The following is a 24,543-nucleotide window of genomic DNA, read 5'->3' as shown; positions in this document are numbered from 1 at the left end:
CCTTAACTTGATTTTTAACAAGTTAAGTAAACAATGGCAAAAAACTTTTAATTGACTTTTTTACGGCTTTCAATTGAAACATAAAAAAAAAGAGTGTGTTTTGACTGGAACATATTGGCGAAAGTCTCCAGAATTGCCACTAAATTTTTTTGTTTTTCATTTTCTGTCTTGTTAGATTTGAGTGTGTTTGCCTTTACTTGGCACTCTAGCACTTTTTTGCACCTGGTAACCTCCCTCACATGGTCTGGTGTGGGTGTGGCTCACGGCCTGGCTTCATCCACATTGTACAACCACAGTATTCATGCTGGGCAATTGTGGGGAGCTTGGCTGTGAGCTGAATTATATCATCCCCAGACCGTGTTCACACCATAGTCAGAGCAGTGGTTAGGACCCCTTGCCATGCTGAGAAACCGTGACGTGGTGCATGTGGGCTCCGATATCTCCATGACTGGAACATATTGGCGAAAGTCTCAGCTTTTAATACCTTTACTTATGTCTTGCCAGCATAGTCAGTTATATCTGTTTGGTGCATTCTCTCTGTGTGTTCTTTATGATTGCTACATTCTGTGTAGTTTGCTCTTGTGGTGCATGTGGACCGCGTCGATATCCTCCATTGTATGCATATTTTGCTGGGGTTAGTCGATTACTGCGGTCCACATGCGGTCGGGCTGCTCCCCTAACTAAAGACACGCTACAGTGTCATGGGCTGAGCAGCTCCTCCAGAATTGCCACTAAATTTTTTTGTTTTTCATTTTCTGTCTTGTTAGATTTGAGTGTGTTTGCCTTCACTTGGCACTCTAGCACTTTTTTGCACCTGGTAACCTCCCTCACATGGTCTGGTGTGGGTGTGGCTCACGGCCTGGCTTCATCCACATTGTACAACCACAGCATTTATGCTGGGCAATTGTGGGAAGCTTGGCTGTGAGCTGAATTATATCATCCCCAGACCGTGTTCACACCATAGTCAGAGCAGTGGTTAGGACCCCTTGCCATGCTGAGAAACCGTGACGTGGTGCATGTGGGCTCCGATATCTCCATGACTGGAACATATTGGCGAAAGTCTCAGCTTTTAATACCTTCACTTATGTCTTGCCAGCATAGTCAGTGTTATATCTGTTTGGTGCATTCCCTCTGTGTGTTCTCTATGATTGCTACATTCTGTGTAGTTTGCTCTTGTGGTGCATGTGGACCGCGTCGATATCCTCCATTGTATGCATATTTTGCTGGGATTAGTCGATTACTGCGGTCCACATGCGGTCGGGCTGCTCCCCTAACTAAAGACACGCTACAGTGTCATGGGCTGAGCAGCTCCTCCAGAATTGCCACTAAATTTTTTTGTTTTTCTTTTACTGTAACTAGTAAGACCTGGCAAGATATCAATGAAACACTTAAGAAACAAACCATTAAGATCCACTTCAACTTGAGCAGACAAAAGCAGAGATCTGCTCTCTACAAGAAATGCAAGCCATCATAGATGAGCGCATTCTGTCTCCATACTGCAACTTGCCATGCTTCACAACTGAAGTAATGGGTTAAAGGGTTTCTGCCACCAGAATTAACCCTGTTAAGCTATCTGACATTAGCGATGTGCTAATGTCAGCTGAACCTAACTAGCCTATTCCTATTTTTATCTATGCCCCTGTTACTCCAGAAATGTAACTTGTATAATATGCTATTTAGCCTCTAGGTGCAGGGGCTCCTAGAGGCTCCGTTCTCCCACCTCTGGCTACGCCCTGCTACACTAGATTGACAGGGCCAGGCAGCCTTCACCTCCAACTGCCGGCCCTGTGAGCTGGGGAAATCTCCCGCCATTCAGTATTCGGCGCAAGCGCAGTGAGGAAGCCGCCAGCCGGTGAGCGCCCTTCACTCACTACTCCTGCGCTGAATACTGAACGGGACGGCGCAGGCGCAAGATTTACACGGCAGACAGGGCCAGCAGTAGGAGACCAACGATGCCTGGCCCTATCAGTCTAGTGTAGCAGGGTGTGGCCAGAGGTGGGAGAACGGAGCCCCTAGGAGCAGGAGCAACGCTCCCCCTGCTCCTAGAGGCTAATTAGATTATTATAAAAGTTATATTTCTGGAGTAATGGGGGCATAGATAAAAGTAGGAATAGACTAGTTAGGTTCAGCTGACATTAGCACATCGCATGTCAGCTAGTTTAAAAACGTTAATTCTGGTGACAGAAACCCTTTAACCAAGGATTGTAGTCGGTGGCTTTTCTCCGACGGAGTATATTTCATACCAGCTATGCAAAGCCGATGTTCAGAATTTTAATTAAATTCCTTTGGTCACAGCAGTAACATTTCAACCAATTAATATCTTATTACCAGCCCATAATACTGTGATGTCAAATTCCATCCATTTCATTTTAATTGATTTCTCCTTATCACGCCTGGAAATGAATTATTGTGAAAAAGACAAATGGAAGAGATTTTTTTGTATGTGATAAGTGGTGGCTGCTTTCAGTTACATAATTCTAACATTTAGGGGGGATTTATCATTCCACTACACCATGCTTTTGGTGTAGAAAAGACAGTTTTGTGACTTTTTAAATGCCAGAGCAACTACATTTAGGTACAACTATCTTTTTTTGCCGACTTTAGCAGCTTTCAAAAAGGGGCATGGCAAGGGTAATGTTGTAGGAGCTACAGGGCCTGGCATATTTAGCATCTTTTACACTAGTAACTGGCATGATGACTGAAATGTATGCCAGCTAAGAGCTGGAGTAGATTCCAGTCAGGTGTACGGACTGCCGGAGGAGGCATTTAATTTATGACGGTTATGATAAATCAGAGCCTTGATACAGATTTCAATTGAATTCATATGAAACAGTCCACAGGCTCTATTTAAGTCTCAGTCCCTTGACATCATTGATAAAAGATGTATGGGTCAAGTGAACAATGGTGTCGGAATTTGGGGTAAGATTTGTCCCTGCTCTTAATGTGTATGTAGCTTTCTGTAATGTTTCAACTCTTAGGGGCCCTGTGCAAGAATAGTATATGGGCCCCTTGCTGGTTAACTAATTTATCAAGACGGCAGGGCTCATAATAATGCTTACTCCTGTCTATGACTTTTTAATCAATCCTTCATATGATAAATCAGAATACCTTAGTAAATTTGAGCCAGATAACTCTTATGCCATTTATTCTCTTGTCGTATGGGCCCCGTTGCCTAAAGTGCCCACTATGTAGCCACTCTGCACCAATGGCATGTCCTCTCCTGGCACAGTGTAAGATACTAGTCCTGGGGTACTTTGATGTAATTGGGTGCTTGTCTAAGGAATATTGAGAAACCCGGTTCTGGTAGAATGTGTATTAATATGCACATGCAAACTAGGGTTTTCCTTGGGCAAAACTATCTCATATATACCAGCCATTTCTGGTTATCAATCCAGGTCTTGTGATTAGGTTTAAAATAAAAATAAAATAAATAGGAAGATATTTTTCACTCCACACTGGAATTACCTACATTATAATGTAGATGGCGCTAGCAAATGGGCCCAAATAAATGGTTCATAAAACGTTTCATATATCCCCGAAAAGTGAAACTTCAGCAAACTCAGACATGATATGAAGAAATGTAGGATAATACATTAGGCAATAGAGCAAGAATGAAATGCAGCATCCAATGAGGAAACTGAGAAGTTAAGAATTTATTTAGGTTTATTCCAAATCCATGATAACACAAGACACACATAAACCATGTTATGTGCTATCATGTTGTTCTTGCTCTATATGTGTAATTGGTTGGTTCCTTATTTTCTTATGATATGTTACTTACATACCTGAAATATGCACAGACCACATTTTGGCAGCTTATTAAGATTTTTATTAGTAGCCAAGTAAATGAAAATAATTTATGAATACCTGAAAGAAGATGAATTGTATGGTATTAAATGTGACCTTGTAGCCCTCAGTAAGAACACTTAAGGAAATTCTCAGCTGCAGTCTTTCTTCTTTAATGAGTAACTAAACCTTTGACAAAAATTTTAATAAGATGTCCCTAATGCCCTAATAAAAGTTTTTCTAATATTCTTTATTAATGAATTTTTATTATAATTTTTCCTCCCTAAAGCGCACCATTACCTGTGCGCTTAAATTTTACATTTTTGTACACCGCTGACTGCTCAGCGGTGTATGGAGTACGGACTGTGAAGTAATCAATGGGGCTGCAGTGCAGTGAGTACGGGCAGAAGAGCATATTGCTGCTCCTGACTGTGCCCCCCTGAGGTTTACTAACTCCTGGCATAGCACATGGGTACCCTGTATCCATGTGCTATGCCAGGATCAGCTGAATGGAGCTGGCTCCTGCTTCTGCCTGCTCTGCTAAACTGAAAGAACTGCATGTCAGCTCTTAGATTAGCGAAGCAGGCAGAGGCAGGATCCCTCTCCACTCAACTAATCCTGGCATAGTACATGGGTACAGGGTAGCCATGTGCTATGCCAGGAGTTAGTAAACCTCTGGGGGGCATGGGCAGGAGCAGCAATATGCCCTCCTGCCCGCACGAACTGAGGCCCCATTCATAACATGTCATCTTCGTACTCCGTACACTGCTGAGCTGTCAGCGGTGTACAGAAATGTCAGTTATAAGCGCATAGGGAATGGTGCGCTTTAGGTCTAGGGAAAAGTCTAATAACAATACAAAATTAATTAATAAAGTATATTAGAAAATGTTTTATTAGGGCATTAGGGACATCTTATTAAAATTTTACTCAAAGGTTTAATTACTCTTTAAGAATTAATTCTACATACAATATAGACCTATATTCTTCATTACAATAGCAATGCAATAGCTGCAGTATATGACAAGGTATGAAATGGAATAATACAAAGCTATGAGCACAGTCATATACTGTACTAAGACAGAAAAAAGCAAACACGTTATAATGCAAGTTGTGTTTTTCTGACCCGTCCTCTTACATACCTTCCTTTTATGCTCGTCATAGTAGGTTTTGTCCCATTTCTGCTGCAGGTATTTATTACCACATGGCAATATGGGTTGGTAGGCTCTGTGCATCTTCACTGTCAACCGCCCTCCCAGGCTACAAACCTCTGAATGACTGAGCTTCTGAGGCTGGGGAGGAATACTGTGGAGACTACAGAGTGTTTGAGGCAGGTCATGTGCTGGTTGTCATGACATTGGTGTTAAGGAGAAAAGTGAATAGCTAATGGTAGACTTCCAAACATTGTGGCTGCAAATCAGCAAACAAAGTCTGTCTCTATTAAATGACTGCATAATAACACAATGCTTCGGTATAAGCCTTGTTCTTATACTGTCACAGGTGAAGGATCCTGTTAGACTAAAGAGCAACCAGACCAACAAAAACACCCAAAACTCATTTCATATAGTTTGACAGGAGAATAAGTACATAGGTCACATCCCCGGAGGTAGTTCTGCTGTTCCACCTGCAAAATTAGTTTGCTTTCCAAATTGGAAAAAGGACAGCCCTTGTTGTTGCTGTGTTGTTGGAACCTCTGATCAGGGCTCAAAGAACACATGAGTTTTTAGGAACCCTGGTTGGAAAACATGGCTGTAAAGGACTTTAATCACAGTAGCTACAGAAGGTCTTATTTGCCAATGTGTTGCGTCTGATCTTGAGAAATAGACTGCAGACGTCTATTTGTCAAACATCTACTATGGAGTCTTGAAGGAGTTTTCCTGGACTTTTATATTGATGACCTGTCCTCAGTATAGATCATAAATATCAGATCGTGGGGGTCCAACATCTGGCACCCCCCACTATTCAGCTGCCTTCATTAGTCATAGGCACCGGGAACTATACAGTGGACGGATTCAGAAACAGAATACTCTGTCCACTGTGTAGTGGCTGTGTCTGGGCACTGCAGCTCAACTCCCATTCAAGTGAATAGGAGCTAAGCTACAGTACGCTGGCCCTGGAAACTACACAGTGAACAGAGCCTTCTGTCCACTGTATAGCTTTCGTCACTGTTGGCTGCCAGAAATGGCTGATCAGTGGAGGTGCTGGGTGTCGGACCTCCACAATTCTGAAATTGAAGACCTATTGTGAGGATAGGTCATCAAAATCTAAGTCCTGGGGGCAGGGCCAGTAGCCAAGATGGCTGAATGTGCCTGAGCAGAGCTCCGAGGCCAGCACAGCACTACAGGATAAATACTGATCATCACCCGCCATTAGCAGCACAGCAGTCCCCCTGGAGGTGCCCTAATACTGCATAGAAGCTTCTGCACATCAGACTCACCTGGCAGTCCGGAGGAAGCGACGCTAGCACCAGAAGCAGGCACGCACGGAAAGTGTGCTGAGAAGCGGACATATTCAGCACAGCTGTGCTGGTGACGAGGTGAGAGGCACGGGCAAAGGACCCAGAGCGGGCAGAGAGAAGGGGAGAGAAAGAAGACGGGGTGCAGTTGAACTGCGTGCCGCCACCAGTTTTCCCGCCAGTCGGCCATCTTGCTGGCTCCTCGGCAGCACCAGGAAGGGGAAGGGGGCCCTGAGCAATGCAGACTGCAAGCACAGAGGAGACTCCAGATCCCCATAAAGAATAAGGGGCGACTAAGTCTTCTAACTCAATTGCCGGGTCTTTAACCCTACTGTAAGAGTGCAAGACAAATCCAAAGATAAGCCCTGCACACTCCTCTGGCAGGCACTATTAAGATATATAAGCGCTGATAACAGCCCTGACTAAAATATACTAACCCCTAAATCAAGATAATAATGGGGCCACAAAAAGCACAAAGTGCTGCAGAAAAATTGAAAGAATTTGAAAGACAACCAGATGAAACGTCACGGTCTCCTTTACCGCATACTATACGCATACTAGGGCTAGCACTGCATCAGATACTAAAGCCTCTGCAACAGCTCCTGAGGAAGTTCATGAGGAACCTACCCTTAAACAAGTAACAGCACAAGTCCTAGAAGCTATCACGGCCTGCAAGACTTCTCTTACAGGGAAATTGGATGAAGTTAAGATTGATCTAGGCCTCCTGCGCCAAGACATGCACAACTTGCGGGACAGAGTCCAACACACTGAAGAACGCATATCACATATAGAAGATGCCACGGCCTCTGTTCCTAGATCCATATCCGAGCTTAACACCAAAGCAGAACTATGGAAACAGAAAGCAGATGACTTGGAGAATAGACTTCGTAGAAACAATATAAGAATTATTATTATCGGATTGCCTGAAAGAGCAGAGGGCGATATACCGGATAAGTTTATAGAAAATTGGATAAAAGAACTTTTCCCAGATGCAAACTTCTCCTCGGCCCCACCTCGACCCATGCTCGCAAGATTTCTTAATTGCAAAGATAGAGATAAAATATTGGCTCTAGCCAGAAGACGACAAGAAATTAAATATGACAACACCAGGGTATCCATTTACCCAGACTTCTTCATGGAGCTGCAGAAACAAAGCGCCACCTTCATGGATGTCAAGCTGGGAGAGGCCAACATTCCATACTCCATGGGATATCCTGCGAAACTACGAGTGGTAGACGGTGATAGAGCGGTTTTCTTCACCTCTCCCGGAGAAGTCTCTGAATAGCTGGCACTACGGCGCAGATCTCCAAGACGAGAAAGTCCCTGAAACCCTCTAAGAACTGGTCACTAGATGACGCCATTGGACTGGCTAGGCTAAGTTGACATGTTTCCAATATAATTAACTATAGCTTTTTGTTTACACCTTTATATGTAATAGCTAACTACCATGGGCCACCCTAGCTATACTTATATACTCAAATAGAGGCATCACAGTAGTTGCTGCAGCCGGCATGCCTCTGTCAAAACATCACCAATGACGGAGGCATCCCGGTTTTACTGGCCTAGAGTCTGGTATGAAAGAAGTTACACCAGACATAACATCTATCCAACGAATAATATATTGTTAGGGATGACAGTTTGTATACCTAGTTTTTCTAATATTGATTTGTTTAAGGTTAACCAAACAAATTGGTTCTGCATCACTACAACCATTGCGGTATGTCCAATTCCTGACACTAAATGTAGGCCCAGGATTCCATGGCTGAGTTGAAAATTCTTTCATGGAATGTCAGGGGATTAGGCACTCCACAAAAAAGATCAATGGTGCTTGCTTTTATTAGAAATTCCAGCCCACAAATACTGTGTCTCCAAGAGACACATCTTACATCTAATGCATCTATAGCCTTAAAGAAGCCTTGGGTACAGTGGACCACACACTCCTACCATTCCTCTTCCTTAAGGGGGTGTCCCTGCTAGTACACAAACAATTAAGATGGGAGGCAAAAGACCTGGTCATTGACATGGAAGACAGATATGTCTTTGTTCATGCTCTTATTGGCAATGTACAATATGTTTTACTAGAAGTCTACAACCCTCTCCCTGGTTCCATACAGATTTTACAAAATACTCCAATTATATATCATTCATTAGACATCTCTAACACCAACTAGGATGTATAGAATGGTCAGAGTTTCATCCACAGCATGCCCGCGGTGTGGGGAATTGGAGGCGGACTTCTGGCACACGATGTGGAGCTGCACCCCGATAGCTATGTTTTGGAGGGAAGTGACTGACCTTCTTTCCTCTTTATTGCTGGTACGTGTACCCTGCACTCCTAAAGTCTGCCTGCTAGGAGTACTGAATGAAGATAATTGGGATCATGACACTATATGACAATATTCCTGAGGGAATCCCTGTTTATGGCACGTCAATTTATTGCTCTGAGATGGTACAGCCCCAATACACCGAACTTGTACATGTGGAAATTACAGATAAATCAGATCCTACCATATGTAGTACTAGTATACAAACATCGCAACAAACCACAAAAGTTTGATAGAGTCTGGGGCCTGTGGTATGGGGCAGCACAAACTATGTATTCAATCTCGAGATTGCGACAAGCCATATCAGCAGCTCGATGAAACGTGGCTCATTCGGTTTAATGGGGACACTTGTACATATTACAATTCACAATATGTCAATTGAAGAAACAGGGAGTGTGCAACATTGCAATGGCTGGTTAGAGAAACTGTTTAACCCTGCCATTTGTTGCAAATCTGATGTGTCGCTTTTACTTATCCAGGCCATTCTGAGATTGTTTTCTCGTCACATATCGTGCTTCATGACAGTGGTAAAATTGAGTTTAAAAAAACAGATTTTACAAACTTTGTTAACCCTTTAGATGTTCCAGAAGAATTAATGGAAAATAGAGATAAAATTTCAAAATTTCACTTTTTTTGGGGAGATTTTCAATTTTAATCCATATTTTCCATTTACAAAGCAAGGGTTAACAGCCAAACAAAACTCAATATTTATGACCCTGATTCTGTAGTTTGCATAAACACCCCATATGTGGTTGTAAACGGCTGTATGGGCACACGGCATTGCGCAGAAGGAAAAGAATGCCATACGATTTTTGGGAGGCAGATTTTGCTGGACTGTTTTTTTGATCCCATGTCCCATTTAAAGCCCCCCTGATGCACCCCTAGAGTAGAAACTCCCAAAAAGTGACCCCATTTTGGAGACTACGGGATAAGGTGGCAGTTTTGTTGGTACTATTTTAGGGTAATTATGATTTTTGGTTGCTCTATATTACACTTTTTGTGAGGCAAGGTAACACAAAATAGCTGTTTTGGCACTGTTTTTATTTTTTTATTTACAGCGTTCATCTGACAGGTTAGATCATGTGGTATTTTTATAGAGCAGGTTGTTATGGACGTGACAATACCAAATATGAGTACTTTTTGTTGTTGTTTCTTTCAGTTTTACATAATAAAGCTTTTTTTTTTTTTTTTAGATTTCTCCACATTCTGAAAGCCGTAGGTTTTTTTTTATTTTTTGGGTGACTTTCTTGTGTAGGGGCTAATTTTTTTGGGATGAGATGACAGTTTGATTGGTACTATTTTAGGGTGTATATGACTTTTTGATCGCTTGGTATTACACCTTTTGTGATGTAAGGTGACAAAAAATGGCTTTTTTGACACCGCTTTTTTTTTGCTTTTTTTTTACAGTGCTCACCTGAAAGGTTATTTTTTATGTGATATTTTTATAGAGCAGGTTCTTACGGACGCGACGATACCTAATATTTCTACCTTTTTTTTTATTTATGTAAGTTTTATACAATTATATCATATTTGAAACAAAAGAAATGATGTTTTAGTGTCTCCATAATCTGAGAGCCATAGCTTTTTCAGTTTTTGGGCGATTGTCTTAGGCTACTTTCACACTAGCGTTCGATCGGATCCGTTCTGAACGGATCCGCTCATATTAATGCAGACGGTGGCTCCGTTCAGAACGGATCCGTTTGCATTACCATGAAAAAAAAATAAAAAAAAAAAAATAAAAAATTTTATTTTTGTTTTTTGTTCATGATAGTGCAAACGGATCCGTTTTGACTTTACATTGAAAGTCAATGGGGGACGGATACGTTTGAAAATTGAGCCATACTGTGTCAACTTCAAACGGATCCGTCCCCATTGACTTACATTGTTAGGCTACTTTCACACTAGCGTTCGGGTTTCCGTTCGTGAGCTCCGTTTGAAGGAGCTCACGAGCGGACCCGAACGCAGCCGTCCAGCCCTGATGCAGTCTGAATGGAGGCGGATCCGCTCAGACTGCATCAGTCTGGCGGCGTTCAGCCTCCGCTCCGCTCGCCTCCGCACGGACAGGCGGACAGCTGAACGCTGCTTGCAGCGTTCGGGTGTCCGCCTGGCCGTTCGGAGGCGTGCGGATCCGTGCGGATCCGTCCAGACTTTCAATGTAAGTCAATGGGGACGGATCCGTTTGAAGATGCCACAATGTGGCTCAATCTTCAAGCGGATCCGTCCCCCATTGACTTTACATTGAAAGTCTGAACGGATCCGTCCCAGGCTATTTTCACACTTAGCTTTTTTTTGCTAATATAATGCAGACGGATCCGTTCTGAACGGAGCCTCCGTCTGCATTATTATGAGCGGATCCGTTCAGAACGGATCCGCCCGAACGCTAGTGTGAAAGTAGCCTAAGTCTGGACGGATCCGTTTGCCTCCGCACGGCCAGGCGGACACCCGAACGCTGCAAGCAGCGTTCAGGTGTCCGCCTGCTGAGCGGAGCGGAGGACAAACTGTGCCAGACTGATGCATTCTGAGCGGATCCGCGTCCACTCAGAATGCATTAGGGCTGGACGGATCCGTTCGGGGCTGCTTGTGAGAGCCTTCAAACGGAACTCACAAGCGGAGCCCCGAACGCAAGTGTGAAAGTAGCCTTAGGTAGGGTATAATTTTTTCGGGATGAGATGACGGTTTGATTGGCACTATTTTGTTTACCTGTGGGGTTAGGTTATGTGTTATTTTTATAGAGCAGGTTCTTACGGACACGACGATACCTAATATTTCTACCTTTTTTTTTAATGTAAGTTTTATACAATTATATCATATTTGAAACAAAAGAAATGATGTTTTAGTGTCTCCATATTCTGAGAGCCATAGTTTTTTCAGTTTTTGCGTGATTGTCCTAGGTAGTGTATCATTTTTGCGGGATGAGATCACGGGTTGATTGGCATTATTTTAGGGTGCATATGACTTTTTAATCCCTTGCTATTACACTTTTTGTGATGTAAGGTAACAGAAAGTGGCTTTTTTTACACCGTTTTTTTTTTGTAAGGTGTTCACCTAAGGCAGTGGTGGTGAACCTAGAGGCGGCCCTCAGAGCCCTCTCTGTGGGCACCCACACCCTGGAAAAACTCTATGGTGTATCAATATGCCTTAGACTTTTCCTGCCATTCATCAGCATAGGGCTCACTATGAACAAAACAGGCAGCGCATTGAATGCAGGCCGGCTATTATAGCTAAATGATAAAGTACATGGAAGATATACTATATTGGACTGTAGTATTCAGGTTTAATTGCCGTGGTGGCACTTTGCAATAAATAAGTGGGTTTTTGTTTGGGCACTGATTCTCTAAAAGCTTCGCCGTCACTGACCTAAGGGGTATATGTATATTTTTTTATATACTTAAGTTTTACACAATAACAGCATTTTTGAAACAAAAAAAACATGTTTTAGTGTCTCGATAGTCTGAGAGCTATCCTTTTTTTTATTTTTTTTAGCAATTGTCTTAGTTAGAGTATCATTTTTTGCGGGATGAGGTGACGGTTAGATTGGTACTATTCTGGGGGGCATACGCCTTTTTGATCGCTTGGCGTTGCACTTTAAGTGATGTAAGGTGACAAAGAAATGTTTTTTTTTACGGTGTTCATTTGAGGGGTTAGATCATGTGATATTTTTATAGGGCCGGTCGATACGGACACGGCGATACCTAATTTGTCTATTTTCTCTCCCCCCCCCCCCCCCTATTTATTACAATTTTTTTTAACGTTATTTTGGGAAAAGGATGCTTTTTTAAAAAAAACTTTCTTTTGTAACTTTTTTTTTACACTTTTATTTTTTGTCCCACTCTGGGACTGCAACTTTTGGGGGTCTGATAAGGGGATCAGTAATGCATTGTAAAGGGGTACAATGCATTACAATACTTCTGTATTGTGATGCATTGGCTATAATTGTATTAAAGACTGTAATACACTTACAGCCTGTTTGCCTGTGAGATCCAGGGGGCAGGATCTCATAGGCTCTCCCGGAAGGCTTCCCTGCCATCGGGTCCCCGTCACAGCAGCACGGGGACCCGATGGAAGCTCAGATACCTGCAAGGACATTGCAGGTGCAGCGGTCAGCGCTGACCGCTGCACATCAAGTGATTTCACCGATGCTGGCGGATGCAGCAGGGGTCCAGCTATCAGTGACTGCTGGACCCCTGCCGCGGATCGGGCGGGCGCATCTCCTGCCCCCGCCCGATCACAGCGCCGTGCATGTACGCCGCTGGTTCTTAAGTCACGGACATCTGCGGCGCGCAAAGTGCAGCACACAAAGTGTGCTAAGAACAATTCTGTCAATCAGAGTATAAGGGCTCATTCAGACGGCCGTATGCTGTCCGCAAAAATGTGGATCCGTTTTTTGCAGAAAGTTCAGCATGTCCACAAAAGAACAGATTGTATTCTGCATATTTGCTGACCCATAGATTTCAATGGGGCCATGTCCTGATTTTCAATGACAAGTATAGGACATGTTTTATTTGTTTTGCGGAGCTGTGGAACAAAAGGAAAGGGCCTCGTAGAAGTGAAAGGGTCCGCATCTAATCTGCAAAATTGCAGATCAGATGCGGAAAGCAACATACGGCTGTCTGAATGAGCCCTAAGTATGAGCAGAGATAATTTAAGGGCACTATTAGTGCATAATGTCCACTGTGTGGTCATCTGAAAAGCCCATTACGGCCAACCAAAGAAGTATAGACAAAAGGAACACAGATAGCTGACAAGCATGACAAACATAGAAAGTAGATGAAAGACAATGTAAGGGGGAGAGGAGACTTCTGTCGGATGGCAGGCACCATGAGTGGTATTTTGTCATTTGTCAGTTTTAGTTCACAGTGTTCCATCATACGGCCTGGCCGATGAACCGATAGAAAAACAGTATTAAAGAAGTATAAATGAAAGTGGGTATAATGTATTCTCTATAGACCAGTATCCTGTCATTACCACTATTTAATCATATGGATTTTGTGCTGGACAAGTCACGAAGGGAGGTGGGAAGGGAAAAGGGATCTCTTGCAGTGTGTTTTTAAGCTGTGGCCTCCTTCAAATTCCAAGGCCTAATAAAAAAAAGTTGGTAAAGCTGGAAAACCCCTTTAAAGGGTAACTGTCATGTTTTCATCAAAAAATTTTTTTAGCATATGTTACTGGTGCAGCAGCATTATGCATAAAACAATCTTTAGTTTCTTCACATATCACTGTTTTCCTTGAGTTTTTCCCCTTAGTTACGGTTGTTTAAACATTTACAATATGAGGACCTTCTCAAAATGGCTCCTCTGCCAGTTCTCTGAGGCCAAAACTGTTTTCCCTCACTTCCTATACACACTTGCTGTAGCCAGCAGCTCCCTGCCAGCCAATCAGATTGGGTTACTGAGAGACACGCCTCCTTACTCTGAAGCCTAATGCAGGCATGCAGTGTAGAAGACCGCCCCTCTGTCTTCTGTTTAAACTAAAAGGAAGACAAACAAGCCCTAGCAACGGTCTTTTAAGGGAGCAGTGGAAAGGGACAGGGGACATTAATGAAAGCTGTTATTATAAGGTGATTACAGATCTTTTGACAATCATTGACAGACTAACTAAGGTATACATGTCTAGCTCTAATAAACTAGCAAATTAAAAAAAAATATGACAGTTACCCTTTAAATGGGCTGCACAATGCCACGTGCATTGTTTGACAAAAAAAGTCTGCAGTCTATTTCTCAATTTAAAGGGTTGTGATGTCAAACATTGTCACTAACGTGACATTATCACCCCTGTAGCATCATAATTAAAGTGGTCCCTGTATGCCATGTGGGCTGGTTACCGAATACTTGTGGGGAGAATTTAGGGCCATGTATCTGTGTTGCAGTGCATATTCGCCTCTGTGTGGCATACAGGTCATGTGTGAACATGACCATTGGTATGTCTCTCTTTCTGTTCAGCAAGGCAGGGGTTAATTGCCTATTGCTTGCTGTGTGGTCTGTGTTCCTGTAGAGGTTAATCCCTCTTTCTGTTTGTGCATACCTGTTGGTGTTTTGGGGCTCACAAGCTCAGCTATATGTTCTGTCTGTGTATCCCTCCCCTTGGCTGAGCAACAGCAATAGTTCCAAGCAATAGTTCATGTATCTGCTTCTATTGCTCTGTTATCTGTCCAGTCTGTATGTCTGACCTGTGTCCGTTGACAGTTTCTGATCTGTTCCTGCCTGAGTTCCTGTTGTGGTCTGTCTGTGTTACCCTGTTCTTGTTCCTGTCTGTCTTGTTGTGCTTTTTCATAAATGTATAAAACATTTATCTAAATATACTAGTTATGGTGGATTTGATTATATATATACAGTACAGACCAAAAGTTTGGACACACCTTCTCATTCAAAGAGTTTTCTTTATTTTCATGACTATGAAAATTGTAGATTCACACTGAAGGCTTCAAAACTATGAATTAACACATGTGGAATTATATACATAAGAAAAAAGTGTGAAACAACTGAAAATATGTCCTATTCTAGGTTCTTCTAAGTAGCCACCTTTTGCTTTGATTACTGCTTTGCACACTCTTGGCATTCTCTTGATGAGCTTCAAGAGGTAGTCACCTGAAATGGTCTTCCAACAGTCTTGAAGGAGTTCCCAGAGATGCTTAGCACTTGTTGGCCCTTTTGCCTTCACTCTGCGGTCCAGCTCACCCCAAACCATCTCGATTGGGTTCAGGTCCGGTGACTGTGGAGGCCAGGTCATCTGGCGCAGCACCCCATCACTCTCCTTCATGGTCAAATAGCCCTTACACAGCCTGGAGGTGTGTTTGGGGTCATTGTCCTGTTGAAAAATAAATGATGGTCCAACTAAACGCAAACCGGATGGAATAGCATGCCGCTGCAAGATGCTGTGGTAGCCATGCTGGTTCAGTATGCCTTCAATTTTGAATAAATCCCCAACAGTGTCACCAGCAAGCACCCCCACACCATCACACCTCCTCCTCCATGCTTCACGGTGGGAACCAGGCATGTAGAGTCCATCCGTTCACCTTTTCTGCGTCGCACAAAGACACGGTGGTTGGAACCAAAGATCTCAAATTTGGACTCATCAGACCAAAGCACAGATTTCCACTGGTCTAATGTCCATTCCTTGTGTTCTTTAGCCCAAACAAGTCTCTTCTGCTTGTTGCCTGTCCTTAGCAGTGGTTTCCTAGCAGATATTCTACCATGAAGGCCTGATTCACACAGTCTCCTCTTAATAGTTGTTCTAGAGATGTGTCTGCTGCTAGAACTCTGTGTGGCATTGACCTGGTCTCTAATCTGAGCTGCTGTTAACCTGCGATTTCTGAGGCTGGTGACTCGGATGAACTTATCCTCCGCAGCAGAGGTGACTCTTGGTCTTCTTTTCCTGGGGAGGTCCGCATGTGAGCCAGTTTCTTTGTAGCGCTTGATGGTTTTTGTGACTGCACTTGGGGACACTTTCAAAGTTTTCCCAATTTTTCGGACTGACTGACCTTCATTTCTTAAAGTAATGATGGCCACTAGTTTTTCTTTACTTAGCTGCTTTTTTCTTGCCATAATACAAATTCTAACAGTCTATTCAGTAGGACTATCAGCTGTGTATCCACCTGACTTCTCCACAAGGCAACTGATGGTCCCAATCCCATTTATAAGGCAATAAATCCCACTTATTAAACCTGACAGGGCACACCTGTGAAGTGAAAACCATTTCAGGTGACTACCTCTTGAAGCTCAACAAGAGAATGCCAAGAGTGTGCAAAGCAGTAATCAAAGCAAAAGGTGGCTACTTTGAAGAACCTAGAATATGACATATTTACAGTAGTTTAACACTTTTTTGTTATGTATATAATTCCACATGTGTTAATTCATAGTTTTGATGCCTTCAGTGTGAATCTACAATTTTCATAGTCATGAAAATAAAGAAAACTCTTTGAATTAGAAGGTGTGTCCAAACTTTTGGTCTGTACTGTATATCTATAAGAGGCTGTATTGTTATATTCATCACTTTGTATGTATTTTAAAGGGTTTCTACCACCAGAAATACTGTTATGTAGCTGACTGACATTAGCGATTCACTAATGTCAGCACTACATAACAGTTTGTTTCTTACAGTAGTTCCTGCAGCCGTTTTTGTTAAAAACTTACTTTTATAGATATGCTAATGAGCCTCTAGGTGCTATGTGGGCGTCATTAGCACCTAGAGGGCTCCGTTCACTAACCATTTCAGCCGCCCATCGCGTCCCTCCAGCCCGCCCCACGCCTGCGCCATGCGCTTCTGTATTCGGGGCAGGCGCAGTGAGTGAATGCCGCGCTCCTGGTGCCGGCTTCCTCATTGTAACGTAGTCAGCGCAGGCGCAGTGAGGAAGCCGGCGCCGGGAGAATACAGAAGCGCATGGCGCAGGCGTGGGAATTGGTACTCAATACTGAGAAGTTTCACGTCAATCAACAGGAGCGGGGCGGGCTGGAGGAACGCGATGGCAGGCTGAAATGGTTAGTGGACTGAGCCCTCTAGGTGCTAATGACGCCCACATAGCGCCTAGAGGCTCATAAGCATATCTATAAAAGTACGTTTTTAACAAAAACGGCTGCAGGAACTACTGTTAGAAACATACTGTTATGTAGTGCTGACATTAGCGCATCGCTAATGTCAGTCAGCTACATAACAGTATTTCTGGTGGTAGAAACCCTTTAAAGATGTCCTAGATAGAGTTCATGGGAAGGGCACTGTTCAGATAATTTCTTCTCATGGATGTACCAGTCTGAAAAGAGGCCTTCTTGTCTCTATATAAATGTATGGCTGAGATAAAAGTAAGCTCTAGAAGCAGCTGGTGCTAATTAACTCTACAGTTTGGTATCTATTAATGAGGCAGAAAATCTGTGGTACCTATATACACTTATAATCAACCTTAGTTTTGTATAAGAAAATCAATAAGACATATGTATTGTTTTATATTGTTACTTCTTATTAAGGACCTTTATGTATTTGCTATGGTATATATACTGCCTGTCCCAAAAAAAAAGTCACCACAAAAAAAAAAGTCACACACTCGAATATTTAGTTGGACCACCTTTAGCTTTGATTACGGCACGCATTCGCTATGGCATTGTTTCGATAAGCTTCTGCAATGTCACAAGATTTATTTCCATCCAGTGTTGCATTAATTTTTCACCAAGATCTGGCATTGGTGATGGTAGAGTCTGACTGCTGCGCAAAGCCTTCTCCAGCACATCCCAAAGATTCTCAATGGGGTTAAGGTCTGGACTCTGCGGTGACCAATCCATGTGTGAAAATCCATGTGTGAAAATGATGTCTCATGCTCCCTGAACCACTCTTTCACAATTTGAGCCCGATGAATCCACTGATGGAATAACCTGGTCATTCAGTATGTTCAGGTAGTCAGCTGAACTAATTCTTGGAGCACATACCTGACCAACTGCAGCAACCCCAGATCATAGCACTGCCCCTACAGGCTTGTACAGTAGGCACTAGGCATGATGGGTGCATCACTTAATCTGCCTCTCTTCTTACCTTGATGCGCCCATCACTCTGGAACAGGGTAAATCTTGACTCATCAGACCACATGACCAATTCTTCCATTGCTCCAGAGTCCAATCTTTATGCTCCCTAGCAAATTGAAGCCTTTTTTTCTGGTTCTACTGTTGTTTTTCTTCGATTTGATTTCACCAAACATTTAAGTGATCGCCGATCACGATCATTCAGGATTTTTTTCCCGCCACATTTCTTCCTCAAATACAATGGGTCCCCACTATTCCTTCCAGTTTTTAATAATGCGTTGGACAGTTCTTAACCCAATTTTAGTAGTTTCTGCAATCTCCTTAGATGTTTCTCTGTTTGATACATGCCAATGAATTTGACCCTTCTCAAACAGACTCACATCTTTTCCACGACCACGAGATATATCATTCGACATGGTTGTTTAAGAAATGAGAAGCAACTCATTGCACCAGTTGGGGTTAAATAACTTGTTGCCAGCTGAAAGATAATTCGCCCATGCAGTAATTATCCAATAGGAGGCTCATAACTATTTGCTTAGTTAAATCCAGGTGGCAACTTTTTTTTGGACAGGCAGTGTATATTCTTAGGAACGCATATATTCCTATTTTATGATGAAGACAGTTTGGGTATGGACTTTGTTAATGAGTATCTGTAAAGATGTCATGATTTTACTCACAGTCAATTAACCGTTAGTATAGCAGAGGAGGCACAGATATCTCTGTAAGAAAACAAGCTCATCATTTTATTATCTATAACATAATTTTAGGAGTGTGAGAAACATTAAAAGGGCACCTAGAAGTCTGTCCTTAATTGGTAAGAAGTGTCAGAATTAATCCCTCTAGCTTTGATTTAGGTTATAGATGTCAAATGTATAGAATGCAAGATGAAGTCAGACTTACAGTACCTAGTTAACTCTTTATAGTATGATGCTAATTGCTTATACAACAGTATAAGTAGGTGACATTACAACAGGAGCAGAAGTGCATTCTGGGTGATGTAGGGACATCACCACCCTTATCACGTGTACACGCCTATCCAACAGTGATTGGAAAGCTCCAAACTAGGAAGGTATGTCTAACTGATAAGTTTGTGATCATAAACCACACACACATAAAAAAAAAGGGACTACCAACAAGAAAGAAAAGAGGGACCACAGGAGAAAAATCACGATGATCAGAACGTACCTTAGAGCTGACTTCCCTTAGTCTCTGCACGTCATCTGCATTCTCGGTAATGTATAACTTTATTTTGTGTAGTATTGACATAAATTAATCAGCCTGATATTTAGCAAACTCCCAGCTGTTGGCGGGTGTATAGTTGTTAAAAGACGCTACATCAATATTATAACTATTAAGTAATTATGCATATTACTGAATCAAAGATCTAATATGGATTTTCAGAAGAAACTCTCTGATTGGAATCATTTCATTCCATAGTCAATACCAGGCTTGATCATTTATATTGCTACCCATTATCTGAGATTTGTCATAGTTGTGTGCAGAGCAAGGGTTCGTATCTTTTATTAACGTTATTGAGTTTTTATATCTAAAATTGTGGTCAAGACGTATTGTATTATATTCTTATGTCTGAGAGGTACTGTGTATACGCTGATATTTTTATCGGTGCCAGATCTGTGTCAGATTTTGGGTACTACATTTTACTAACTATCATTGGTTTTATATTCATTGTTATTAATTGTATATAAATTATTGTATAATAAATCATTTATATTTTTGCAAAGATGCGTGTACCTTAGTTTACTGATTGCACAATATAATTAAATAACAGATTGAACTCTTTTTGAGGTGTCATATATGTCCACCTCGAGGATCAAAATCATTTGAAATTTTTCTTTGATTCTTTCTTTTACATAAAGCCTTTTGCTTTATATCCTCGACAGTCTGTTGTCGTGTTCCAGAGTCCTGTGTTTTAGTCGTGGTTCCCTGGTCAGACTATGCCTGTGGTTTTGTGCATTTCCTGATCCTGCCTGTGTTTCCTGAGTCTGAAGGTCAGCTGCCAAATACACCAGAACCGTCCAAGGAGGTAGCAGGTCTGGTTGCTAACCTGCATAACCACTGATCCTTCTTGATCCGTAATCAGTGGATCCGTAACATCATTAACTTGATAAGAGTTAAAACATCACAATTGGCTCACACATGTGGGACAATCGAGGGGGACCTGACACCTACTTGTTTATACTGTAGAGGACACTGTGGGCCGCACTCACCAACCAGGGGTGGGGGTTGAGGGAGAATTATGCTGTGCCACCTACTCACCAGTGTAGTGGAGAGCAGCTCTTGCTACACTCACAGAAATGTACAATGTGATGTGGGCAGTACCAAGGTGGGGGGAGCCATCTCATCCAGACTCACTCCATCGTGCCCTGCACTCAGCTGAGTAGCAGAAAGTGGCTCCCGCTACACTAACCTGCTTCACCAACCTGTGGTGGCCCCTCCTGCTGTATGGGATGTACAGCGTGATGTGAGGCGGTAGTCACCGCTTTCTGTGTACTGCACTCCTGCTGCATTCAGTGCCCACATCGAAGTCCTGAACAGGAATATAAAGTATATAATTCAAATATGCAGATGCAGTAAATCCATATAAGCTAACATTACATCCTCCTATTTTTTAGGCTCCTATACTGATCTATGCATTTGCATTGTAATAGACTACAAATAAGACCTTTGCCGAGTTCCTTCATTTTTTATTATAGCAGGAGTGGACGCTGGCAGCAAAGTGTCTCTGTGCCAGAATTTTCTCTGGGGGCCACTTTCTTCAATGACAAGAAGTGCTGCACAAAGATATAGTATATCTGATCTTAGACACATGAAGCTTACATGAAACTGACATATTAGAAGTATGATATATACAAAGCACCACAAAATAGATGTCAAGTTTTTTCCAAAACCAAAAAAGTTAAAAAAAACATTGAAAAACTAAACCCCAACTATTATATTGAGTATTATGAATGAAGTCACCAGAAGAAGAGGAAAAGTAAAAAGCCAAAAAAGAAAAGAGAAAAGTTAGTAAATAAATACATACTTGACATATATAGTTATGGTCTTCCTTACTCACACACTACTCATGTTGGACACATACTGTATTAGACGCATAAAGCACACACGTCCGTCACACATTAGATACAGTACATACATAGTATACAGCACACACCGATCACATATTAGATACATAGAGCACATGTCACTCACATATTACATACATACAGCACACATCAGTCACATATTAGATACATAAAGCGCATATTACATACTACATACTGTATATACAGCACACACTGCTCACATGTTAGATACATACAACACATACAGTACAGACCAAAAGTTTGGACACACCTTCTCATTCAAAGAGTTTTCTTTATTTTCATGACTATGAAAATTGTAGATTCACACTGAAGGCATCAAAACTATGAATTAACACATGTGGAATTATATACATAACAAAAAAGTGTGAAACAACTGAAAATATGTCATATTCTAGGTTCTTCAAAGTAGCCACCTTTTGCTTTGATTACTGATTTGCACACTCTTGGCATTCTCTTGATGAGCTTCAAGAGGTAGTCACCTGAAATGGTTTTCACTTCACATGTGTGCCCTGTCAGGTTTAATAAGTGGGATTTCTTGCCTTATAAATGGGGTTGGGACCATCAGTTGCGTTGTGGAGAAGTCAGGTGGATACACAGCTGATAGTCCTACTGAATAGACTGTTAGAATTTGTATTATGGCAAGAAAAAAGCAGCTAAGTAAAGAAAAACGAGTGCCCATCATTACTTTAAGAAATGAAGGTCAGTCAGTCCGAAAAATTGGGAAAACTTTGAAAGTGTCCCCAAGTGCAGTCACAAAAACCATCAAGCGCTACAAAGAAACTGGCTCACATGCGGACCGCCCCAGGAAAGGAAGACCAAGAGTCACCTCTGCTGCGGAGGATAAGTTCATCCGAGTCACCAGCCTCAGAAATCGCAGGTCAACAGCAGCTCAGATTAGAGACCAGGTCAATGCCACACAGAGTTCTAGCAGCAGACACATCTCTAGAACAACTGTTAAGAGGAGACTGTGTGAATCAGGCCTTCATGGTAGAATATCTGCTAGGAAACCACTGCTAAGGACAGGCAACAAGCAGAAGAGACTTGTTTGGGCTAAAGAACACAAGGAATGGACATTAGACCAGTGGAAATCTGTGCTTTGGTCTGATGAGTCCAAATTTGAGATCTTTGGTTCCAACCACCGTGTCTTTGTGCGACGCAGAAAAGGTGAACGGATGGACTCTACATGCCTGGTTCCCACCGTGAAGCATGGAGGAGGAGGTGTGATGGTGTGGGGGTGCTTTGCTGGTGACACTGTTGGGGATTTATTCAAAATTGAAGGCATACTGAACCAGCATGGCTACCACTAGCATCTTGCAGCGGCATGCTATTCCATCCGGTTTGCGTTTAGTTGGACCAGCATTTATTTTTCAACAGGACAATGACCCCAAACACACCTCCAGGCTGTGTAAGTGCTATTTGACTATGAAGGAGAGTGATGGGGTGCTGCGCCAGATGACCTGGCCTCCACAGTCACCGGACCTGAACCCAATCGAGATGGTTTGGGGTGAGCTGGACCGCAGAGTGAAGGCAAAAGGGCCAACAAGTGCTTAGCATCTCTGGGAACTCCTTCAAGACTGTTGGAAGACCATTTCAGGTGACTACCTCTTGAAGCTCATCAAGAGAATGCCAAGAGTGTGCAAAGCAGTAATCAAAGCAAAAGGTGGCTACTTTGAAGAACCTAGAATATGACATATTTTCAGTTGTTTCACTTTTTTTGGTTATGTATATAATTCCACATTTGTTAATTCATAGTTTTGATGCCTTCAGTGTGAATCTACAATTTTCCTAGTCATGAAAATAAAGAAAACTCTTTGAATGAGAAGGTGTGTCCAAACTTTTGGTCTGTACTGTATGTCACTCATACTTTAAATTCCCAGTCTGTCCCTGCTCACATATTACATGAATACACACCGCTCACATATTTTACATACATTTCACTTACATATTACCCGCATATTAGATGCATATAGCGCATGTTATTCACATATTAGATGCATACAGCATACGCCATTCACTTATTAGATACATACATCTCACCTTACTCACATATTAAATACATAAAGCAAACACATGTTATACAAATGTCACTAACATACTAGATACATAAAGCACGTCACTCACTTATTATATATATATATACAGTACACATGTCACACATACATGGAAAAATACTATAGAGATATCACTTATTATAAACATCACATAATCACATTGTCATACTTACCTGTAAAACACAGACATCTCCTCTTGTTATATGGGTTACAGTGCATAAAACACCAACAGAAACAGTAACTGAAACAAACAGCAAGTGGTGCTACTGAGCTACACTCACAGTATGCAACACACTTCATCCTACAAGCAGAAAGCATATACTGTACTGTATTTGAAGCAGCTGCAGCTCTGACATTCCTTATCAGTAAGCCATAGGTGATGGAATTAGTGAACAGGGGTGAGTGAGTTGGGTGCCATAACTACACTGTTTGCAGGACTGCTCCATGAATAGCAAACCATTTCTCTCTAGACAAAAGTATTTTCTTATGCATGAAGCTGTACTGTAAAGGATTCATTGTTCTGAATGGGTTGTATTATTGAGATTTTATTATTAAAGGGGTTATACGGGCCCCTTGTACGGATTATACTAACCTGCTTCCCAGAACCCGCGTCGCTCCAGATCCCTGCAAGGCCGCCGCTGCATCTCCTCTTTGCTCAGATCAAAACATCCGGTGACGGAGGGAGCAGCCAATAGCAGGCTGTGACGGCGACCAGCCTCAAGGAGAGATGCAGCGGCGGCCGTGCAGAGATCCAGAGTGATGCAGGGTGCTGGGGAGCAGGTAAGTATAATCCATGTAAGGGGCCCAGGCATTGGGGGAGATAACCCCTTTAATGGAAACTGATCAAAAGTTATTTTTGGGGTTAATGGTGAAAAAAAATATGTAAATGAGCCTCTAGGGGCACTGGGGGTGTTGCCTTTACTCCTAGAGTTTCAGTTCTCTCTCCTCTGGCCATGCCCTCACCATGTTGATTGACAGGGCCAGTGTCATGAGGGTGTCAAGAGCCACGTCTGACTCCGTTATACCCGGGGTCAGGAAGTCGCAGCGGGTGGCTGCGCGCTCTATGTCTAAAGATCACGCTGTTTCTTAATGGTAGCTTTGTGTGTTTGCCTTGTAATCCTTTTTGTCTCACTCAGGGATTCGTAGCTGTTTCTTGTCTGTCACTCCCAACCTCCTTATATTCCCCTCTCCCACTTCTCTGGTTGCCAGATATAGAGCTTCCTGCCTGGACTTCTATACTGACCCACTGGAGCTGAGTAGCTGTGAATCCTGGTTGTTGTTCCAGAGCGTTACCCTCCGGATCCCTGTTGGTTGTTTGTTGTCGTC

The 24,543-nt window shown here is 42.4% G+C and overlaps 1 protein-coding gene across 1 annotated transcript in view; it reads right to left on the bottom strand.

Annotated features, from left to right (window-relative positions):
* The window catches only part of CFAP97D2 (CFAP97 domain containing 2), a 38,505-nt gene extending 33,457 nt beyond the window's left edge, over positions 1-5,048 (bottom strand). Inside the window, exon 1 of the mRNA XM_044287972.1 lies at positions 4,926-5,048. Within this exon, the coding sequence (XP_044143907.1) occupies positions 4,926-5,018 (93 nt within the window). The 5' untranslated portion in view covers positions 5,019-5,048. The remainder of the gene's footprint in view (positions 1-4,925) is intronic.
* Between the last annotated feature and the right edge of the window lie 19,495 nt (positions 5,049-24,543).

This window comes from Bufo gargarizans, chromosome 3, assembly GCF_014858855.1.
Source record: "Bufo gargarizans isolate SCDJY-AF-19 chromosome 3, ASM1485885v1, whole genome shotgun sequence".
In the NCBI taxonomy this organism is placed as follows: domain Eukaryota; kingdom Metazoa; phylum Chordata; class Amphibia; order Anura; family Bufonidae; genus Bufo; species Bufo gargarizans.
Note: the sequence above shows the minus strand (reverse complement) of the source record. Positions and strands in the feature narration are given on the sequence as shown.